This window comes from Sciurus vulgaris (genome assembly GCF_902686455.1).
Source record: "Sciurus vulgaris genome assembly, chromosome: 1".
Taxonomy (NCBI): domain Eukaryota; kingdom Metazoa; phylum Chordata; class Mammalia; order Rodentia; family Sciuridae; genus Sciurus; species Sciurus vulgaris.
This window is the reverse complement of record NC_136461.1, coordinates 85,313,444-85,338,246: the sequence shown is the minus strand read 5'-3', so window position 1 is coordinate 85,338,246 and position 24,803 is coordinate 85,313,444. Positions and strand designations below refer to the sequence as shown.

Here is a 24,803-nt window from a genome sequence, read left to right as displayed (position 1 = left end):
CACTATACCAATGTTGCTTCTCTGTGAGCTTATCATCTCAAAGGTTGCCATCACCAAAAAAATAGGAACCATCTTTATTACTCTTCAGTGTCAGTGCATGTGTATTTAATGAACACGTTTTAAATGTCTTCTACTGTCTTCTCTAGAATGTCCTTTACATCTCACATGCTATAACACTGTAGTAGCCTCCAAAGGGTTTTTTTTTTTTTTTGGCTTCCTGATTTGTCTTTTCAAAGTCATATTTTAGTTTCTGAATCTAATTGTAAGTCTTGTACTTGAAATCTTTCAATAACTCCTCTAATGTAACAGAGAACAAAATCTACGTGTTACAGAAAGTCCTCCATGATCTGATATTCACCTCTTTTACACTTCCCTTAATATACTAGAACACCTACTATGTGCTGATCATTCTGGCATTAGAGTTATAAAAGTGAATAAGAAAAAGTGCTTACACTTATGGGGCATATATTCTAGTGATGCAGAGGCATATAACAAATGAACAATAAACCAAATATTGACACAAAAATTCTTCAGATGACTTCACATCAGCATATGCAGGCTCGCCAGTCACTGTCACCTTTGGTAATGAATAATAATTCTTGAACTGTTTAAACCTCCCAGACCTAGCAATAATTTAATATATAGTCAGGGCTGGCCTTTCCTTTTAACAAGAAAGCAAACTTTTTGCTTTGGCTATGATTGTCTTGATTGTGACAGGACTGTGCTTTTGTGTATGATCTTCCATTCGAAAATTTAAAAATTTCTTTTTAATTGACTTGGGCCTTTTTCAATGTTTTGTTAGTATCATTGTCTTTAATGAAGAAGATTCTTTAACAACTTGTCACATTGGTTTTGTTCTTCACAGTCTTAGCTGGTGAAGTACAACATGCCTGAAATGCATGTAGTAGCAGTGATGGATTTTATAACTTTGTAGTCCTTAATCACTTTTGTATTGTTTCTAGGTTAATTACTCACCATAGCCTCTTGCTGGTGACATTGGCAGTGAATTTTCTATGCTTAGTGGCCATGATGAACAAAACAATATAAAATTAAATCAAGAGCAAATAAAATGGTGAAATCAAGAGTTAGGGAGTTAGGGTAACATGAAATATATGAGGCTACTGGCAATTTAGTATGGTATACTGTTTTAGAGTAAACTGGTTTTTTGAGATAGCATCTCACTATGTTACCAAGGTTGGTCTAAAACTCTGGAACCCAGCTGGTGCTCCTGCTTCAGCCTCTAATGTATTTAGGACTATAAATATGTATGAATCACCATACCTTCCATAATTGTACGTAGTATACTTTTATATCATTGGTAGTATAGTAAATTTGTACCAGTATCACCACAAACATGATTAATGAGTTATGTTATGAAATTTCAGCATCTCTGATATTACTAGATAAAAGGAATTATTTAGTTCCATTGTAATCTCTTGGGGCCATTGTCACATGCAGTCATATGGAATTTGAATATTCCTTACAGTAGACTACCCAGTGGAAAACTTACAGACCAGGAAAGAGTGTTCAGAATGCTGAGGAAAATAGTCACCACTCAGGAACACTGCACCCAGCAATTCTATCTTTTTAAAGTGACAGAGAGGTAAAGACTTTCCCAGATAAGTAAAAGTTGAAGGAGATCATCATTATCAGATCTGGCTTACAAAAATGTTAAAGGGAGTTTTATACCTGAAAGAAAAGCATGGTAATCAGTGTATGAAAATATCAAGCATTATAAAACTTACTGATAAAAGTAGTATACTCAAATTCAGAATATTCTCATAATGTAATGATGGGATGGAAATCACTGTCTTTAGTATATAGATTAAAAGTAAAAAATAATAAAATAAAATCTATAATAATTTGTTAAATGGTTATGCAACATAAAATGATGTAAATTTTTTGTATCACAGAATCAAAACATGAGGTGATATATACTTAAAGTATTTTTGTGTGATCATTGTTGTTAACAGCTTAAAATAATCTGCTGTGAAATGGCATTTGGAAGCCTATGGCAACTACAAAACAAAGCCTATAATGCATGCAATAAAATAAAAAGCAAGAAATCAAAAGATATTCATAGATAAAAATCACTTTACTAGAAAAAATTGGAGAGATGAAAAAGGAAGAAAAAAATCAACAAAACAATTAACAAAATGACAAAATTATTGATAGTCCTTACCTATCAGTAATCCCTTTGAATATAAATGGTTTATATTCTCTAATTAAAAGACACAGTAGCTAAATGAATGAAAACAGCAAGCAGACAAAATGCTGTTTATAAGAGACTTATCTGTAAGGACAAATACTGAAAAGTAAAAGAATGGAAAAAGTTTACACACAAATGGAAACCAGAAAAGAGCACAAGTGGCTGTAATGACATTAGATGAAATGAGCTTCAAGTCAAAACTGTAAATAGATACAAATAGATCATTATTTAATGATACAGGGTTTAATTCAGCAAAAAGATATGATAATTGTAAGCATGTATGTACCCAAACCAGCAGCACTCAAATATAAAGCAAATATGAGTAGGAGTAAAGGAAGAGATAAGACTGCAACACCTCACTTTCAGCAACTTACAGATAATACAAACAAAAATTTATCAAGAAAATCAGATTTCTGTTGTACTATAGACAAAATGGATGTACTGGACATTAACAATATTCCATCCAAACTTCATAATACACATTCTTCTCAACTACAAATAAATCATTCTCCAAGATATATCACATATTACTTCACAAGTCACAACGTTTAAGAAAAATGAAACCATATACAGTATATTTACTGACCACATAAGAAATAGAAATCAGTTATCAGTGGAACTTCAGAAACTTTATCAATACATGGAAATTAAATAACATGGTCCAGAATAATGGCTGGCTCATTGAAGATATTAAAAGGGAGTTTAAAAAAATCATGAGACAAGCAAAAATGGAAACAGTATATACCTATGGGATACAGCAAAACTTTTTGAAGAGGGAAGTTGACAGCAAAAAACAACTACAACAAAAAAAAATGATTTAATGTTACACTTCATAGAACTAGAAAAAAAACTTCAACAAGATTATTAGAAGTACAGAAATAATAAAATCAGAGCAGACCTGAATGAAATAAGGACTAGAAAAACAATACAAAAGATCAAAAACATAGAGTGGGCTTGTTGAAAAAATATAATAGACAAATCTTTAGTTAAACTAGGGTAAAAAAGAAGACTTGATAAATAAAATCAGGACTTGATATTTAAAATGAAAATAATGAAATAGGAGACATTATGACTGATACCACCAAAATCTAAAGGAGCCTGAGAGACTATTATAAACAATTACACAGTTGAATAACCTAGAAGAAATTGAAAAAATCCTAGAAACATATACCCTACAAAGATTCAATCATGAAGAAATAGAAAATCCGATCAGACCTATAACAAATAAGGAAATCAGATCATTAGCAAAAACATCCATATCAAAGAAAAGTTTGGATCCTGACATTTTCACTGCTACTTTTATTCAATGTAGTTTTTTAAAAAAGTAATAGAATTTGTTTGCAAAACTATTCAAAAAAATTAGAGGAGGGAACACATTAATTCTAAACGGCTAACATTACCTTGATAGTAAAACCAGACAAGTACACAACAACAGCAAGAAAACTCTGAGCCAATATCCCTAATGACAATAGATGCAAAAATCTTCAACAAACACTAATAACCTGAATTCAACAGCACATTAAAAAGATAATTCACCATGATTAAATGAGATTCATCCAAGGATAAAAAGATAGCTTTATATACACAAGTCAATATGAAAAGAATGAAGTACAGAAATCATTTCAATATAAGCAGGAAAAAATATGACAAAAATATTCTTGATAAAAACTGAACAAATTCAGTATATAAGGGTTCTACTCCAAAATTATAAAAACTATATGACAAATCCACAGCTAATATCATATTGATGGCTTTTTCTCTGAGATCTGGAATAAGATAAGAGTGTCCACATTTGCCAATTCTATTTAACATATTAATGATCCTACCGAGAGCAATTAGGTGAGAGAAGAAGTAAAAGGGATCAGATTGGAAAGGAAATTAGTGTCCCTGTCCACAAATGACTTGATCTTATATATAGAAAACCTCAAAGACCTATTAGATTTAATAAACAAATTTAGTAAAATTGCAGAATATGAAATCAACATACAAAAATCAGGAACATTTCTATACACTAACAGCCTACTATCTGATAAATAAATCAAGAAAGTGATCCCATTTAAAATAGTTATGAAATAAATATCCAGGAATAGATCTAATCAAAGAAAAATGAAAGATCTTTGAAAGTATCATGACAAAACATTGCTGAAAGAAAGGAACACACACAAAAAATAAAAAGACATCCCAGGTTCATGAATTGGAAGAATAATTATTGTTAAAATATCCACATTACAAAAAATCTAGAGATTCAATGCAATCCCTATCAAAATCCCAATAATCCCTGTCTTCACAAAACTTAAAGAAAACCCTGAAATTCATATAGCACCACAAAGGATTCTGAGCAACCAAAGTAATCTTGAGGAAAAAGAATGAAGTTGAATTAATCACATACTATATAACTTCAAAATATTGTACAACGTCATCATAACTCAAACATCATGGTTTCATCATAAAATCAGAGCACAGGCCAGTGGAACTAGACAGCTCAGGAATCAATCCACATATGTATAGCCAACTGATCTTCAAAGAAGGTGCCATGATCACTCAATGGGAGAAGGACACTTTTCAATAAAGGATGCTGGGGAAATTGGGTATCCACCTGCAGAGGAATGAAAACAGATCTCTATTTCTTAAAAGTTACAAAAACCACCTCAATATAGATTAAAGAATTAGACTTCAATCTGTAAACCATGACACCACCATGAGAAAACATAGGGAAAATCTCCATGACATTGATCTGAGTAACAATTCCTACCTATGACCTCAAAAGCAAAGGAACAAGACAAAAAAATGAAATCAAAGTATAAAACTTCTGCACAACCAATGAAACCATCAACAACAGAGTTAGGGGAGAAAATATTGTAAACTATATATTTGGCAAGGGGTTTGTGTCCAAAACTTACACATAAGGAACTCAATAGCAAGAAGTCAAATAATTCTATTTTTTAAATGTGCTGACAACATGAATAAACATTTCTTAAAGGAAGACATACAAATGGCCAACAGGAGTATTAAATGACTTCAGTGATATGAAGTTAAATTGAGGCTTTTCCTCATGCTTTGTAGAGTGATTATTAGTAAAAAGATAAAAGATAGCATGTATTAACAACAATGTGTACAAAAGGGAACACTTGTCACCCTTTTGTGGGTGTTTCATTAGTATAGCCATTATGGGAAATAATATGGAGATTTCTCAAAAAATTAAAAATATAATCTGGCAATACCACATGACTAATTAACTATCCAAAGAAATTAAAATTAGTATGTCAAAGAGATATCTGCATTCCCATGTTTATTATAGCACTCTTCATAGTAGCCAAGGCATGATTCCAGCTTGTGTCCATCCACAAATGAATACATATAAAAATGTAGTAAATATGTGCAATTGAATGCTATTCAGTTATTAAAAAATGAAATTTCATCATGTGTGATGACATAGATGAACCTGAAGAATATTAATTGAAATGTGCTATGGAAAAAATATGAAATACTGCATGATGCCATTTATATGAGGAATCTAAACATTTGCTGTCATGAAAGAGTAGAATGGTGATTTCCACTGACTAAGGTGGTTAGGGGAACTAAGAGATGGGAAGATGTGAATTGCATGCAGACAGGAGGAGTTTTAAAAAGTGTCTAGAATAGGCAAATTTGCAGAGATAGAAAGTAGATGAATGATTGATTGGGGGAAGGAGATTGAGAGAAGAGGGCTTGCGGGAGGCAGGGGAGAGAACTGAGGAATGGCTACTAACAATTATGGGATTTCTCTTTGTTTTTCTTTTGGACGATTAAAATTTCTAAATTTGTGGTGATGGCTGCATAACTATGAGCATATAAAAAATCATTGGATTGTACATTTAAGTGGATACATTGGATGATATGTGAATTATATCTCAATAAAGCTGTTTTTTCAAAAAAAGAAGCATGTCAGAAAATCAATTTATAAAACACACTTTTACTGCAAAGAAATGAAAAACTAGCACTTTTAGTAGGATACTTAGCATATTAGTTACCCAGAATATATTATTTTTAATATGTTTATCCTCTAGTCAATAAAATAAAATAAAAAATAAAGCAAAATGTTTTAAACACTAATATTAAAACATTTTAATATTTAAGACAGTTTACCCTGTCACTATTTTATATTTAAATACAAATAAAAACTTCTTGTGATCATGCAAAATGAGAGAATTGAAGAAATTCACATTGCTGCATGTGCTGCTGTTTTATGAATTTTAGATCAACGTACACTATCACAAGGATGAAGGCAGGTGCTGCCTTCAGAGAGTGGGAATGAGGAGCATTTGTAGATGATTCAGCATGAGCTGTGGCAGCTGTTAACTAGAGTTCTCCAAATTAACATCCTTGTGGAACACAATATTTACTAAAGAATGAGTTACCAAAACAGGGCAATTTAATGCTTTCATATATGTTAGTAAAAATCTATAGAAACTGTAGTGATTATTTAGATTTTTATCACTACATTGTTTAGATTGACTTACTCATAAAAAATAATACAAATCACGATCATTTTAGTAAGTTTTATAATTTTGTTAACTGTCTTTGTTTGCTGTCTTAGTTTGTTCTAAGAGACGCTAGGAAAGGTGATTCTCTCACAATTACTCATTCATCATGTGTACCAAGCATGGGGCTGCCATGGTTTCAGGGTAGTATGGAATTCTAAGCAGAACTCCTGAAGCCCCTGCATCCTGGATCCTTGTGTTCTCTGGTTTCTCAGTGTTCAAAGTTATAGTGATACAGACCATGACTGCTCCTTCCTTATTGTTCAGGTTTCTTCCTCATAGGTTAAGTAGGACCTTCTTTCTTTCTGGCCAACAGAAAAGTTGTTTCTGCTCCTCATAACTTGTTATTTCAGTTATTTTTAAAATCAGAGTCATTGGCTGCACTAGTGCCATATATATATATATATATATATATATATATCATTAGTATATGTGTGTGTGTGTGTGTGTATGTGTGAATTTTAATCCCTACATTTCCACTTAGATCCCATAAAAATCTCAGATTAGGGTTTAGTCATAGGAAGATATTCAGCCTCACAATGTATCTGGCCTTACTTAAGATCCTCATTTTGCTGTAGTTGGTTTGCTTGACTGTAGCTCTTTATTCACGACCCATTGTTTTCATCAGACCTTGATTTTTAGTCCATTTTTAATCTCCCATAGAGCCTCATGCTGTTTGTGTCCACCTACAACCCATAATAGTTAGGAGTATTTCTGCTTCGTATTTGAAGGCAACACTTTCTCTGGTGCCCACAGCTTGGAAGGACCAAAAGAAAACCAGGCTAAAGTTCGCAGGTCAGCCTAGGAGAGACTCATATCTCATCTAGGCCCAAAGTCATTCTTACATTTAATCTATATTCCTTACTAGATGGAAAAATCATCCCGTGTAGGGCTTCTATTTCATATTGTTGAATATTTGTTATTTTTAGTAGCATTAAGCGTGGTACATATAAGCTTTGGAAAACTTTGCAATTGGGTGATCCAGGAGGCTTATCTTCAACAATTATGTATTTAAAAAATTAATTTTTATAATGCATATATATATATATATCTTTAATTATACCACATTCTTTTATGTTTCTGTGACTGTTTTATCAACTAATATATCTTTCTTCACCAGAAAGAAAATTTAATGAAAGTTGGAATTTGGTAAAATTCTACATCAAGTCCTTGAAGTTAACAGTGTGACTGGCATTTTGTAAATGCTTGTTGAATGAATGAATGGATTCCTATATAGTCATGACACATACACCTTTTGCTGTAAAACTTTGAGAAGTTAGTTGAACTTACTTATAAGACTCTAAATGATTATTCTACTGAAGAACAATTGTTCTAAAGGCCTCCTGAATTTTTTTTTTAAGTTCAGACATTATGATGGTAATAGGATTACTTTTAAGTGATTGAATCCTTTTGGACACATTACCTTTACATATGAATAATGTTAGCTGTAAAGCAGATCAGGAGGAATGGATTCTGTAGTATTCTAAACAAATAGCATGGTAATACAAAGATTTATATTAGAATTTCAAAACTCTAGAAGTCTATTTTTGCACTGTATATTGGTATGTGTGTATATATATATATATATATGTGCATATGTATATTAAAACCTTACATATACTTTCAACTAATTTTGACTTTTTAAGATTTTATTATCTTAGGAATTCACAGAATTGTTATTAAATAAATCAAATAAATACTGAATTAAAAGTATTAAAATTGCTTTTGATCAATTTTATGTTGTTTCCAAATGATTAAAATTTATTTTTTATATCAGTTTCTAATGTAGCTTAAGTTCATGTATTATTTTGCCATGGTATGCACTTATGCTCATATTATGTGTTGTTTAAATAACCTTAGGAGAGATGCTTAAATCTTTAATACTGATCAATAAAGGTATATTGCACTTTTTAAAATTGGTGACTTTCCACCTATGCTGATGCTTTTTTTTTCTCTTTCTCTCTCTTTTTAGTACTTCTGAAATTCCTCAGTTCCGGCTGCCATATGATGTAGTGAATTTTGAGATTGAGCTTATGAAGGACCTTGGTGTAAAGGTGAACAAAAATACATATATGTTTATTGCTCAGAAATAAAGGAGGAAGCTCTACACTAAGGATTAACAGCAAATGTCATGCATTTTGGGAAAGAACAATTAAAAGCTACACCAGGCAGAAACAGAAAGATGCTTCCCCTTGCTTAGGGCATTTGTCTGTCTACTGTCTGAATGCCACTAGCCTGGAAAAGGGCAATCAATAGTTCTCATCTGGCACGCCTGCATGTGATTAATTGTCTGTAAGAAACAAATTCCTAAATTGCTTTAGGGGTTCAGTGCAGCTAATAGAAGGATTTGGATTCTTCAGTCACATTTTTTTTCATGCAAGTTGTATGCACTTTGAAGCAGTATTCCACAATTTGGAACATTATTTCTTAGAGAGGTTTATTTTATTTATTATATTCAGCATGTCATCATTGTTAATGTAATAATTCTTTCTAAACATAAGCAACAAATCACCTGGGTAGAAAGCAAAGTATTCTTTATTGTTTTGAAAGGAAATACTGTGTTCATTTACAGATGGTTGAAAAGTTGACATGTTGTACTTTCAGAATATAGCTGTAGATAATCCTCCTCTTTTCCATGGACTAAGAGTTTTTATTCTGGCTTTTAATTGAACATGTTACTATTTTGTCTCAGAAGTTTTAATTTTTATACAGCACAATAAACAATAATGTATCATGATTTACATAATATATTCTGTAAGTATATTCAGAAAATATTTTGAAGAGTAACAAATTACTTATGGATCTTGCATTTACTATTAAAACATTAAATTAATCATAAAAGGGAAGCACTCAAAACAATATTTTGTGCTTTAATATTTATGTTTACATTTTGCTCAACAGTGCTGGGGTTGAGCAAATTTTGACATGTAATTCCAGACAAAAAGTTCAATAACAGTGTACATAGGCACAACTATATGAAAACTAAGTGTTCAAAACATAATTTAGTGATGATTGTTTACAAAAGTAAATTATTTAGATGTCTTTCAGTTTGAATTTAATTTCTTAATTCTCATTAAATAAATACTTATTTAACCTTCAAACTAATACACTTAGTGTTCCTACCAATGGTAGATGAATCAGAAATTACTTTAAGGCATACAAAATTTATCTAATAACTAATTGAAAAATTGCATTCAGTTTTCACAGGACCAATATATTGCATAAATTAGAGCATTCCCATTACTTGTATTTGAAAACTCAAAGCATAGACATAGACAATGTACTGAGTATGGAAAATATAAGTTTTTGCTATACTCATTCCACTTTTTAATTTTAGGGTTGATAACTTTTGCAGCTTTGGCAAAGTCGATATCTTTAGCCATGATCAATATCTCTTCAAAAATATGCTACCATTTGGGTAAAACAGAAATATATTTGTTTATATAAGGAGGGAATAGCTCTGTAAAGATGAGAATCTGAAAGCACAGATTACTTTGGGAAATTGTATGAAGAAATTTTCACCATTTTGTATATTTGAATTTTAAACTCTATAAATTTATTGTATTATTGAGAATAAATGAGCGCCTACAAAGAGAAGTTAAGCATATTTGTTTAGCCACATCTTAATTGTTTTAGGATGTGAAGAAGAGAGTAGTCAAACTAGCTTTGTGAACAGTGAATTATATATATATTTCTGAAGGGAGAAAAGCAAAGAGACTCTTTCCTGCTCACTTTGGTTTCTTGTATCCACTAATGAGATACCCTCCCTGCTTTTATGCCAATCGAATTTAGCCCTTTAGGGTCCATTTTTAATAATGGTAGGCACTTGTCACCTCCTTTCTCTCATCACCAGATTCTTCTTGTCATCTGCCTCTCAACTAACATGCATTTTAAACTCAACAATAATTTCCTGGCAATAAATGATATTTTCTTTAAGTTCATGCTGTTTGACTCCATCTAGCATCAGATGCATAAATCCATATTATGTGTGTGTATATATATTTTTTTGGCTTTCAAAGTCTGACATTATCTTGCTGATTCTTCTCCTTTTTCCTTTTATCTCTAACAGGTTTGTTTCATATTTTCAATAAATAATTATTCAGGATTTACTTTTGATAAATCGTGAGTCAGACAAACTATTTGTAACCATCCTTCTTTTGAACTTCAATCCTGTATTCTTAGTAGTTTAAAAACATATCTATCATACAAAACATAAAGTAATCAGATCTAGAAGAGTTCAACTCAGCCAGGCATGGCAGCACATACCTGTAAGTAATCCCAGCAGCTCAGGAGGCTGAGATGGGAGGATTGCGAGTTCAAAGCCAGACTCAGCAAAAGCGAGGCACTAAGCAACTCAGTGAGACCCTGTCTCTAACTAAAATACAAATTAGGACTGGGGATATGGCTCAGGGGTCGAGTGCCCCTGAGTTCAATCCCAGGTACCTCCCCCCAAAACAACAAGAGTTTAACTCTTCATTTTCAATCCTATCTACCTCCTTTAGCTAAATTCCCTATTGAATAATTTCAGTTCATTTCGTATATAATAGTTGGTGATTTTTTTTTCAGTTCAAAATGAATATTTCAAGGCAAATATTATGTCACCAACAATAATGAGAATTTTATGTATTCATATTTTTCCTTTCATTATTTCAATGACTGGAATGTGCAGCACATTAAAAAAGTATATTAAGACATGGATTCTTATCCTTGTCTCTGAGACAGCATTTTAAATTCTATTGAATATATTTTTTTTACTATTTTTACCAAAATTTTATGTAGCTTTTAAAATAATTTGAATGAAGGACATTAAATATTCAACTGCCCTTTAAAAACTTCTATACAGTTTATATGTTGAGTTGTATTAAAGTTTGCTCTTATGAAACACATCAGATTCTCACCATATTTCACTTTTTTCTGGAATTGCAGAATTAGATCCATTTTTTAGTAATTTTTAACTTTCTTTTTGCATTCAATTATTTGTGCAGTGATTATTAGATCTAGAAACATTATGAATAATAGTAAAAAGTTATTGTTGCCCCTGTAAGGTTTCAAAGCTATAGAGGGAATAATTTTGTTCTGTTTTGCTTCATTTTTTATTTGTTGTCTTCGTGAGTTTTTGGTGAGAGTTATGCTAACCTTATAAAAATAAACTTCCAAGCATTTCATTATTTTATAATTGATCAGAATATTGTCTTGAAACTTCCCTTTTTTTAGTAAGCTAAAAATTTGTGTGCTTTGAACCTCAAAGCCTTTTTATAGAAAGAGACAGAACTTCAATCATTAAAAAAAAAAAATTTCCCAAGGTTATTAATCTCTTATCACCTCTTTTATTCTCTTATCACTGTTTTTAGTTCATTATAGTTACACATAACATTGGGGTTAATTTTGACATAATTATATAAATAGGTAATATAGTTTTCTCCAATTCAGTCCCCAGTATTTCCCCTTTCTCTCTCCTCCTACCTCTCCTTTTCCTCTACTCTATGGATCCTTCTTCTATTTATGTATAGTTTTTTTTTTTTTTGATTAGTGCTTTGTAGTTATAGGTGAACTTCACTGTGGTGTAGTCATATATGTGTGTAGGATAGTTTGTTCGATTTCATTCCACTGTTTTCATATCAATCTTACCAATATATATTTTCCTAGAAAAATTTTGTTTCATTGAAAATTTAGAATTTATTAGCATACATGTTATTCCCGTATTTAATAAAATATCTGATCTGCATTTGGGATTACAATTGATTTCTCAACTCTGAACTCAATTTGAATTTTTGTCACTTATATTCTTGAGGAAACTAGGTAGTGGTTTTTCTATTTAACGTATTCCTTAAAAGAACCAGTTCTCAAAGTGTTATGGTTTCTTATTTATTAATTGATGAGTAGATTGTCCTCTGCTATCCTTATTTGTTTTTGCTAAATTCTTGAGTTGTATATTTGCCTAAATCTCATTTTTATAGGTTGAATAATAGATATTTAAGTTTATTAATTTCTCATAAAATTAATCTGTTAGCACCAGTGTTTTATTTAAGTATTATTTTTCTGGAGATATTACAGATTTTCTTTTTAGAACACTTTTGTAGGATAATAGTTTTATTTGCTTCTGTAATAAAACTAATGGTAGTATATTTCTGGTGATAGAATTACATTATTTTCCTTTTTTACTTTACTTAGAATATATGGGTTTTAAGTTCTCAAGTAGACTTATAATTAACTTTACATCAAAATATATGTAGTATAATAAAATTATTTCTTCCTTAGGAGAAATAGCTTCACAGTTATTGGTGTTAGCTCTTGACTTTATAGTAAAAGTTTTACTATCGACCCTGTGAATTATATTTAACCCAAGATAAGTATAAATATAATCTCCAGTGACATTTGTATCAGTGTTTCCAATAATTTGGATTAAATACTTTCTTTGTTTTTATGCAATTCAGAATTTATAGGGCCATGAATATTTTTTCATAGTTTTTATAATATTTTAAATTTATTCTAAACAAAATTGTTAAATCCGCATGATTTAAATTTTTCCACAAATATATAAAATATGTATTTCTACTAGTTCCTCAAATATTTTGATATAATTCTATTTTGCTTAAATTTAATTTGCAATTACTTTTCCTTCATAACTTTTGAGACAAAGTACCTAATAAAGATTTTTTAATAAACTTCTCTATATTATGTTGTTTTTCACTATTGTTATTAGAAGGACTTATATTATTATAGAATAATATTGGAATACAAATATAAAATAGCATCATACCTCTACTTGAAGATAAGAAATGTGCTTTAATAGCTAAAGAAAGTTGATTTATTTAAAGAAAGTCAAATGTGATTTTTAAAATTCTTCTTTTTTTTATGTCTTTGAGCTTCTGGAAATATTTGGTCTTTTTAGCTAACCTTAGTTTTCTATCAGAAAATTATGAAGAGAATGTAAATTATTATGTGTATTTTTATATTACATATCACATATTTCATTTGAAGTGGAATTTCATTCCAAAATATATAAACCTTTATTCTACATAATAAATATTATTACATTTATGAATATGTATTATGGATATACAAAGAAAATTTTAATCACATTCCAAACTGGTTATTTTATAGAACCTTGTCTGAGGGTGTATGCCATTCAAAACTTCTGTTTGCCAAAGTAGTGACTATTACACTGAACTTGAAGTTCAGAATGTTTATTCTGAATTTAGCTAGAAAGTATCTAATCATATGTTACTAAAGTCATTAGAGAAAGGCAGAATATATGCTATAACACATATATAAGAAAAGAAGTGCAGATGGCCAATGATTATATGAAACATATTTAGCATCTGTAGCCATTAAGAAAATGCAAATCAAAACTACATTGAGATTTCATCCTGCTTCTGTCAGAATGGCCATCATCAAGTTTATAAATCCTACAAATAACATTAAATAATGGTGAGGATTCAGGGGAAAGGGAGCTCTTTTATTCTGTTGGTAGGATTATAAATCAGTACAGTCACTACAGGAGATCAGTATAGAGGTTCCTCAAAGAACTAAAAATAGATCTACCTTTTGATCTAGCTATACCACACCTTCATATTTATCCAAAAGAATGGAAGTCAGCATACTTTAGGTATACTGACTAAGTATTTACCCATATTTACCATAGCATACTTACCCTGGTCTAGTTATGTAATCAGTCTAGTTGTCTGTCAACAGATAAATGGATAAAAAAATGATAAATATACCCAATGGAATCTTATTTAGCCATAAAGAAGAATGTCTTTTTCAGGAAAATGAATGGAACTGGGGAGCATCATATTAAACAAAATAAGTGAAACCCAGAAAGACAAATGTCACCTGTTTTCTCTCAAATGCTAGAGGAGAAAAAATAAAGGACTCTCATGAAAGTAGAAGGGAGACAAGTAGGGTAGAATAAGGGTGGCAATTTGTGTTATTTGATGTGTTTCAGAGTTCTTAGTTATTAAGCTCACCTTGCTTATCTCCTTATTATGAACTTCCAAACAGTTATCCTATGTGCTAATATAAAAATTAGATTTACTATTTTAAGAAGACAAAAAAATGACCCTCTGTGATCTAGTCCCATTCATCTTGTCCCCATACTTCTCTTTCCATACCTTGATTTGCATTCTGTGCTCCAGAAATGCTACATTTTCAGTAGACCTTCATATGCATTACTGTCATCTTTCTCTTTACTGATGATGCCAGCCCTGCCCTTCATTTTTCCTTCTACCTCAAGAGACACAGAATAGCTGTTGTACATGTTGCCTCTGAAATTAGACTATATATGTGGTTTTGATTAAGGTTGTTTCAGCTCTTGTCCTTTCCTATCAAAATCTGTAAAAATGAGGATATTGTAATACTTCTTAAGGCTGCTTTGAGGATTAAATGAGTCAGACAGACTGCAGCAGAAGAGAGCTCTGCTTAAATACTCAGTGTGCTGGCTGCAGTCATTATTATGTCACTGGTAAAAGCTTTTCTTCCTCTATAGCACAGAGTAGAGACATTTGTTTTTAGGAATGTTGCCTTCAGAACTCAACAAACCTGACCAGGCATTATGTTTTCTTCTTTGTCATGGGAAATGTGAGATGCAGCCACTTGAAATTTCCTTTAGAGGGAATATACTGGCTCACGCCTGGCATCTGGCTTTCCATCTTAGTTCAAGTGGCTATTCCCTGATTGTAGGGTACATCTTCCACTCTCTGGAGTTCATGTGTCTTAAAGTCTCTAGTATACTCAACACTTCTTGCTTATACTTTTTGAGATGGGTGATGTGATGAATATAATGGCTCATGGTGACTTTCTTTGGGAAGTCCAGATTGCTTTAGGTTATATATATTATTAGTGAAATCAACATATGCCTGACACAACTGTAAAGGAATATTCATATCTCTGCTCCCTGAGTGTGAACTCTTTCTGACTCATTTTCTAATCAGAGTTGAAAAATGTATGCATTCACCAAATCAATGGCCACATGCAGTTTCCCCATGGCCTTATACATTTATCAATAATATCACATTTATCACATAAATTGCATCAGGGTTACTCTTTAGGTAAGTCTCTAGTAGTGCACAATCATCCTCTTTATACCATCTGATCTCAACAAGGGCTTAACAGATGAATTTAATGGGGATTTGATATGGGCTTCCACTTCTCCCCACCCCACCTTCCCATCTCCCTGTACCGTGAAGTGAATGTGTTTGGTTTACTTTCTTGCTCAGGATTCAGAGGTTTACGCATAACATTTCTAACAATGATAGTTGAGACAGGTCTTACTATGCAGACCAGAGAAGAAATGTGAATATTACTTTAACTGACAAGTGAAACAATTTCAGTGATGCCCTTGGAGACTAGGAGAATGCTCACTCACAGAGTTGGTGGTATGAGAAGCCCTACTGAGAACCAGATTTCTCCCATAGGTTCCCATTCCTTGTGTCCAAATATTAATATCTATGAAGAACCTGGCTCCAGTATTTCTTAAATGTCCGATTATTCCCCTTTTCCCAGTGCACAGTTGCCTGGGCAGATGGCCATGGTTCCTTCTGGGCACTAGGGTAATCATTAAGCATTTACTTGCCTGGATATTGTAGTATCTCTCTTCCTAGGAAATTGGCTTCCTTTTCAGTCTGTAGGTTCCAGATCTGATAATTGACTCATGTCTGGGAACTGAACAAAGTACTGTGACTTTTAATGGAGGTGACTACCCTCTGCCTCCTGACTTTGTTCATTTCACCCCATGTGGCTGTGGAAATTCTGTCTATTCTTTATCTATTAAAATCCCAATCCCTCTCTGCATTCTCATCCTTATGATATTGTATAGAATTCATTTTTCCATTCTCTCAACTCCCATACTCATGTGGCAGTCCTTTGTTATAGTTATTTATTTGTGTGGATTTTCTGCCCCTACTTGATTAAATGGAAGCAGGTATGGCGTATCATTTATCATTTTATTGCATCAAGTGCCCTGAATAATGCTTTAAACATATTAAGCAAGCTAAGAAAGTTTACTGATTCGATTCTAATTACACTGACTTTTCTTCTGCATTTCTCCCTTAAATAAAACATATTTAGATTCTATTTATAAAACATTTATATTCTGTTTTTGTCATGTAAACCTTTAAACCAGAAGACAAAAGTATTTCCACATATTGTTTATGGAATTTTATATACATAGATTTTTTGACAAATTTATTTTAATGTTAAATGCCATGGTTTTAATTAAAATACCATTATTTAAAATGTTTCTTGTAGATAATTTGTGGCAAAAGTCTTTCAGTGAATGAAATGACTCTTAGCACTTTGAAAGAAAATGGCTACAGAGCTGCTTTTATTGGAATAGGTGAGTAGCTTATTTCTAAATATTTTTATTGTGACCATGTTGTGATGACACAGTGGGCAGTTGAAAGACTGTCTTGCCAAATGCTGTTCATAAAGAAGATGAAGCAGCACAACTAATTATAAGAATTTAGTTATTTCACCAAATAATACTGTCTGTTATTCCTGGGACAGACACAACTTCCAATTCATATATATGAGAAAATTGATATCAAAGTCGTAGGAAGTTCTGTCATGAATTTAATTTAGGTGAAAAAATTTGGAAAGGGAAATAAATTTGCACTGTCTTCCAGCTCCTACGCGTCAGTATTGAATGTTCTTCCTTTAAGAAAGTTGTGAGTCCCAGTGTCATCAATATTTTCATTTAAGTACAATAATCATTGTGTAAGTTAATAGGAAGGAAAAAAAATATCTGATATTTTACTTAGATTTTATTTTCAGAGGTGCTATACCTGACTTTGGTTTTACTTTACAACATTACATTTATTTTGATAATTTAATTTAAAGAAACAGAGCAAGTATACACCCTAAAGTATATTCTTCCAATACCAGCAATTTGTGAGTTCCTGTTAGTCTCAACAAATACACATTCAAAAATGATAGTTTCATTGTAAGTGGAAAATTTAGCTAGGGATTAGGTCTCAAATATTGGTGATGTTATGAACTATTTAAAATTCATCTTTGAGCTTTCCAATAGCAGTTACACTAATATGTTTTCCAACTGTTGGAGTAGTATTTGCTAATGCAATTGCATAGATTTCTATGAACTTTTTTCCACAAAGTATGTCTGTAGTAAAGAAATAGGGGCCAAATAAATAATCAATACATTCAAATATCACCAAATTAATTGCATAAGAAGTAAAATGTTACAAAAATTTGGATTAAATTGCTTGTAACTCTTAGGGATTGTAACTGTAAGATACACGTTCTGTCTAAAATAATCATGTTTTGCATTTTTATTTTATTCATTCCATTAAGCTCCTTTAGGTATTTGATAGTGCTACATCCTTTCATAATACAGTGCTTTCCATTTGACTCTGCACTGTGTGAATACAATGTTTAAAATGTGGTGTCCTTTCATAGTTAGGTTGCTGTGCATTTTCATGCTGAGCAGTGAATCTTTTGACATTTTGGTGTAGTGATGTGAGGAATGCAGTTATGTTCTGTTTCAGTATTTTGTATGAAATATATACAAGAAAGTTTCATCTTGTCAAAAAAAAAAAGCGCTTTAGTCTGCAGCAGACAAGTACCCTCATCCTCTAGGAAATGTTTATTTGACACTGTTGATTGTTGATTTGGGAATTTATGACCTTTCTATTAGCACAGAACTGTCTGTTACTTGGACAGCCTCACAACCTTACATGCTTTTGTTCATTAACCTTGCTTCTATATCATAATTAAACTTCACTCACTTATTTTATCCTCCCTTTCTCACTGAATTTCAAGGAATAAATAACAGGATGGGAATTTTGTATTACTTAAGGTATAGGTTTAGCCACTTTATGAAAACAATAGAGGCCGAAACAGTGAACAATCTCTCTTTAGTTCTCTCTCATGTAACAGTGTGAACCTTCTTTAATACTTGACCTCCATCATTGGTCTTTGGTGGGTAACCATGTTCACATTCCTATTAGCAGAAGTGGGAAAGGAGGAAAGGCAGTTCCTTTCCTCTTAGGTTTAGAATGCAGAAGTTGTACTTTTCACTTCCATTTTTATCTTATTGTCTATAACCTGGTAATATAACATACCTTGCAGCAAAGGATAATGCTGGGAGATGTTGCTTGTAGCTAAGTGATCCAATTCCCCATTAAACATCAGTATTACAAGGAGGGAGGATAATAGATATAGAGGAAAGAGACACATGAAGTTTTCTGGTATGGGTGTGCATTATCATTGATATTTGACACATGAGATCAGTAATGCACTTAGTAGCAAAAAAAAAAAGTACTCTTAGGACTTAGTGCTTTCATGTTGGTTATGTGGTTAGCTTAATAAAAATGGAGGTGACTTCTCTTTCTGTAGTTGGGAATGTGTAGTTGTAGATCTCCTTTGTTTATAACTACTGTCTTATTCTATGTTATTTTATTATAAAATGATCTTTAATTTTTAATTTAAATATGGAAATAAGGTTCATTCAGTAAACACACTATATTAATATGTGTGTTTTCATGGTTCTTTATTCAAATATTATGTGTAATATTGCTGGGGAAATGTCACTTTTAGATTTTCTCTTAAAATACAATACAAATGAAGTGCATTAAGGACCTTATCTAATTGCATTATATTATCACCAGTCTTAAAGAGTTATATAATCTCTTTACCCCTGAGAGGTTTAGTCTCTTCTAAGTAGTGAAATAAAACCTGATGTCTTATTCAACATTAGATTGAGTTGTCTTTGCAATAATTGGTATTTTTTAAAAGGCACTGAAATAAAAGCACCTGCACAGGGAGTTACTGTCATTGTTCAGAACTAGCATTAGAGCATCCACTATACAAGGTATTTTAAAAATGTGGCTGGATCACCTTAGTTAGTATCGAAATTAATATAATAGATTAAGACTATTGTTTCTCTTTTATTTTACAAAAGTAAACAAAAACAACAGAAGAGAAAATACCAAAGTGTATTACATGTAGTTTTTCAGGTTTGAGGTTTATTTTTTTTCTTTTTCTTCTTCCATTTTCTTTTTTCTTTTTTTTTTTTTTTTTGTTTTTGTTTTTGTTTTTGTTTTTGTTTTTGTTTTTCTGGGACTGGAGATTGAACCCACGAGTACTCTACTGTTAAGCTACATCTCCAACTCTTTTTATTTTTTTATTTGAATCAAGGCCTTCTAAGTTGCCCAGGCTGATCTTGATATTTCAGTCTTCCTTAGCCTCTGGAGTTGTGGGGATTATAGGTATGTTCCACCACACGCAATTTTGTGTTTTTGATGCAAGTGCTTGTGCACACAAACTGCATAGTATATAAAATGATTTTTTTAAAAATGTGGCTTAATAGTCAAAGTTTGATATCCACTGCTAGACTTTGTAAGAACCCTGAGGTACTAGTCACCTTTTATTTTTCATAATATGCCCAATGCCTACAAGCAGCTATTTCATAAATTGAATAAGTATTGAATGATTGCAGTATTCCTTGTACTGTGCTTATAATTAAAATGATATAGAAATTTGAATACATTGTTTTACTTGGTAACAACTATATCACAACTGAGGATTGGGACTGGTGGATGTGGGCTGAACACAGGTATAATTTGTTTTATGTCCTTGTTTATGATTCTAGTCTACAGACAGGTGTAAGAACCACTGTTCTGAATGTCTGAAGAACTGGACCCTCAGTTTTTGCTTTCCTTTTTTGGAGTATCCATTATATGATATTTTCTATGTCAAACCTTCACAAAACACGGAAGTACTGAAAACAAGCTAAGTGAACAAGTAAGAGAAGGAACATTTACTAAGACACCCTCACATAATTTGTTAAACTCAATATATTTTTCCGATGAGGTTTTCACAATTTTTGTTTTAAAATGTGGAAGAGAGGAGGACTTATAGGGGAAATCACAGTGAAATTCCAGATACTATAGAGATGAATAACCCACATGCTGTCCTTGTGTCTACCCAAAAGATATCTTTTGAATTTGCTTCATGCTGCCTATTACTACCCTTTATTAAAGCTACTGGACTACTGTTGTAGCCTCCTAACTAGTCCCTTTGGTCACTATTTTCCATATAACAGAAACAGTAATCTTGCCAAAATTAGATCTGATCCTGTTATTCTCTCATTAAAAATTTTCTGTAACTTCCCACTTGCTTCTGATTAAAAAACAAATCTCAATGATGCTTAGCTCAATTTCCAGATCCACTAAAATAAAAAATAAAAAAATAAAAACTCTCAAAGTTTCTCATGATTTAGTCACAACTTATGTTTCCAGTTTTCTTACCCAGTAAGTTGTGTATTTCAGCCATTTGGAATTGTTTTCAATTTTACCACATCTACATTCTTTTGCCTCAGTTTTTGTGCATGAACCTAGACCCATCTTTATTTACATATTTATTTTCTTAATGTAGATGTCTTTTTTTTCTACTTGACGCTTGATTTCTCTTTACTTGGAATGATCCACTCACTACTTTTACAGTTAGGCTGAATAAATAGAGACTCTTCCTCAGTGCATCCCCACACGCTTGTGATCCTGTTCCCTCTCTGAGTGTCCAGATCAGACTCTGTACTTTAGTGTAGCATTTATGTCCTTGTGTTATAATTGACTAGATGTATGTTTGTTTCCACCACTTGAAGTTAATTTCTTAAAGGTAGAATGTTCTTTCTGTCTTATTCATTGACAGATCTTCATTAGCCTAGCACTGTGCCTGGCACATAGTAGGAACTCTTTAAATATTTTTAAATTATTGATTTTAATGAAAACATTTTGATAATTTGCCAAAATAAATGTATTTGATATTTTAACAGGTTGGCAATTTTGGAGTATTACAACATTAACCAAATCCAGGGAAATATATGTTTTACATTATTATGAAGTTGGTATTACTTTGTTCATGAAATAACAAGTAGAAGTGGTACCATCAGTGGTATGGTATTATAGCAGTTGCTGTAATAGCTAATACTGTTCCCGGCTTAATTCTTAAAATAGTCTATCCTATTAACTGTTAAAATAGCCCTAGAGATGGATATTATGAACTCTCTTATGGATAAGAAAATTGAAGTAAGGAAAGAAAAAGAAAACTAGTAAATGGCCACTAAATGTGGAAAATCCATTTTACAATGAGAGTTGGAAAATTTTAACAAATGCAAATGTCTATATTTCAACATAAAAGACTGCTGCAGACAGGACCGAAGGCCAGCCTGTTATCGGATGACACCTGCCGACATCGTAACATCCCACTGAATGTTCTGGAACATGGTGACCTTATACTCTGGAAGAATTAGCCTTTATATCTAGACTTACTTTTCTTATTGTTACCACCAATTGGTTTTTCAGTTACCATAAAAGAATATTTTTTGAATGTGAAGATTCCCAAATATTTTAACAGCTGAAGAAAAGATAATTACAATTAAATAAATCCATTGAGAGATTGTGGTATTAAATTTGCTACAATGTGGCCTTTAGTTAAATCTCTTGTGCCTTCTTAGAGGCAGAATTCTTCTCTGTAGAAGTTATTCTTAATTAGCTTCTTAATCAGAAATTTCTAAATTGTACATAATCATGAATGCTTTCTATTTATTTAGAAGAAAATGCCATAAAGATTTTAGACTACCATCTTTATGTCTGTCCCCAGATAAAACTGAAGTTATTTAATTGATACCCACAATTATGAAAAGATTATTTAAAAATAATAAACCTGACTTAATTATAAACAAAAGAAGTCATGAATATTTTGCCAATCTGATTTTTTAAAAATTTGTAATATTGTTTAATCTAGTGTCACTTGTAAGTACTCTGGTATAATTGTGAGATGGCTCCCAAGAATTTGAAAATGAAGGAAATAGAATTCCAGCTGAGAGTTCATTAAATCATCTCTTAATGAGTTCACACAAAGCCCCCAGAAGGAGATAAAATAGATGTAGGGCAATTATTCTTTGATAGCATTAACATGTCTATAGAAAGAGCATATTAATCTGCAGAAGCAGGTAGTAGGGACTAGCCACCTTTAGAAGCATATAAGAAAAAAATTAAATGAAAGTGAGGAAACACTGGTGATATCTCTTTGAAGGCCATTGAATCAATTGCAGAAGGGTTCTTTGAGCCTTGTCCTTAGATATCCAGGTAAGCACATTTGAAAACCTCTGAGCCTTCTTGTTCTAATTCCATGCTCATCAAACTGCTATTGATTTTGCAATAGTTCAATTGCAGAACACAATGGGAATCATGCCAATAATAGTAGCATTTCCCTGTGTTTCTTTGTCCCCCTAAACCAAGCTGCTTCTCCTAGTAATATGATATTCTAATAAAGACTCAGATATTTTTAGTGACTGTTCATTGTGTTCAGAATGTCAGATTGTCTTACTATCACTTTAAATGGACTATAATAGCTGCCTGAATTTATCCTTTTAACCTTAAATCTACCACTTTATAAACCTCTCCCACCATTTAATATCTGACCATCCTTCCAAAGGTGTATTTTGTCCACATTGTATCTCCAGTCTTTCCTTTAAAGAGAAAGATCTTGCAGTCTGTCCCTATATTCTGAAGTCAATGCTGCTTAGACTATTCATCACAAATGACACTTCCTTCATGAGACTCGTATGATCCAGGTAAGATAAGTGCTTATTCTGTGTTCATATATAATGAAATGTGTCTTGTCATTTATATGAATAAACACAATATACTTTTTATTCTTTTCATTGTGTGCATATATATTCCTTTCCTGGCCACCACCAATACTGTACATTAAAAACTTATGAGATCAGGGATTTATTTTCATCTTTGTGTTCCACAAGTTCAGCACATTTATTGACACATGGTAAAACATCAAAAAAGTATTTCTGAAGTTTAAAAAAATTGAGAGAGGAATAAGAAGAGAAACAATGGAAGAAATGAAAAGCCATGCTATATCTTCTTGAGAAGTGGTCACCTAGCCTTTTAAAATTCATCTGTCTTTTCAAGAATCATCCACTTTCATCTCTCTCTCTCTATCTATCTATCTATCTTTTCAGGCATCATACACATTCATATCTTTCTTTCTCTCTCTCTTTTTCAACAGTATTCAAAGACATGATCATTAGTTCTAATTAACCACTAAAGGCATTCTTAAGTCAATTTTCCATTTGTGCCTAATCATTACATCAAATGTTACACTATTATGCTGAATAGTACCAATTTTCTTTGAGAATTTTTGGTTAATTTTTAAAGGTAGAGTTTATTTGTTTAAGAGTTTAGGGAGCATTTTATAATTATATTAGACAATATTTTAAAAAATAGTGGTTTTATATTGGTAGAAATTCTGACACATTATTGATGATCAGTAAAGTCTTAATTAATTAATTAAAATGGTTTTTTTACAATGCTCTATAGCCTTTATTCTTTTTATTTAGCAAAACTTACAAAAAATAAACTATATTTTAAATTATTAATATCAAACATTTTTATCTACTTTGGATTTATTGGTATGGCGACATGGGTGAATTTCTATTATATTTTATATACATATTTCATGGGTTAAATGTGTATTTCACTTAGTTGCCTAAGTTAAAGAAGGAAAAAATTTTTCTATCTTTTCTTTGTTTAAGAATTAGTTTTCTTTTAGTAGTTCCCATTGGCTTAGTTAACTCTTATAAATCAGTTGAGAAGAGAATTGGAAAATTATTGGAAGTAAGCAAAATGTTGTCTTTGAACTTCTGCTTATGGCTGCCAGGAACATTTTTTCGATGGGAGAAAACTGTCAATTGAATCTGGAAAGGGATATTATTGAACATATACTATGGACATAGTCTCAGTCTGCTTGGCATGGTATAACAAAATGTCACAGATTGGTTGATTTAAACAACAAACATTAATTTTCTCATACTTTTGGAGGCTGGAAGTCTGAGATTAGGGTGCCAGCATGGTTGGCTATGATAGGGCCCTCTTCCTGGCTTTCAGATGATTATCTTCTCCCTGTGTCCTCACATGGCTTTTTATTGGTTCATGTACATAGAAAAAAGTTTCTGGTATATTTTCATTTTTTAAAATAAATGCATTAATTCCATGATGGGATTCCGCCCTAATGATTTCATTTAAATTTAATCTAAACGC

The 24,803-nt window shown here is 31.8% G+C and overlaps 1 protein-coding gene across 5 annotated transcripts in view; it reads left to right on the top strand.

Annotated features, from left to right (window-relative positions):
- The window catches only part of DPYD (dihydropyrimidine dehydrogenase), an 845,662-nt gene that overhangs the window by 227,184 nt on the left and 593,675 nt on the right, over window positions 1-24,803 (top strand). For all 5 annotated transcript variants that reach the window (XM_079105431.1, XM_079105432.1, XM_079105430.1 and 2 more), the window contains 2 exons: window positions 8,702-8,783; window positions 16,978-17,065. In XM_079105431.1, the coding sequence (XP_078961557.1) occupies window positions 8,702-8,783; window positions 16,978-17,065 (170 nt within the window). The remainder of the gene's footprint in view (window positions 1-8,701; window positions 8,784-16,977; window positions 17,066-24,803) is intronic.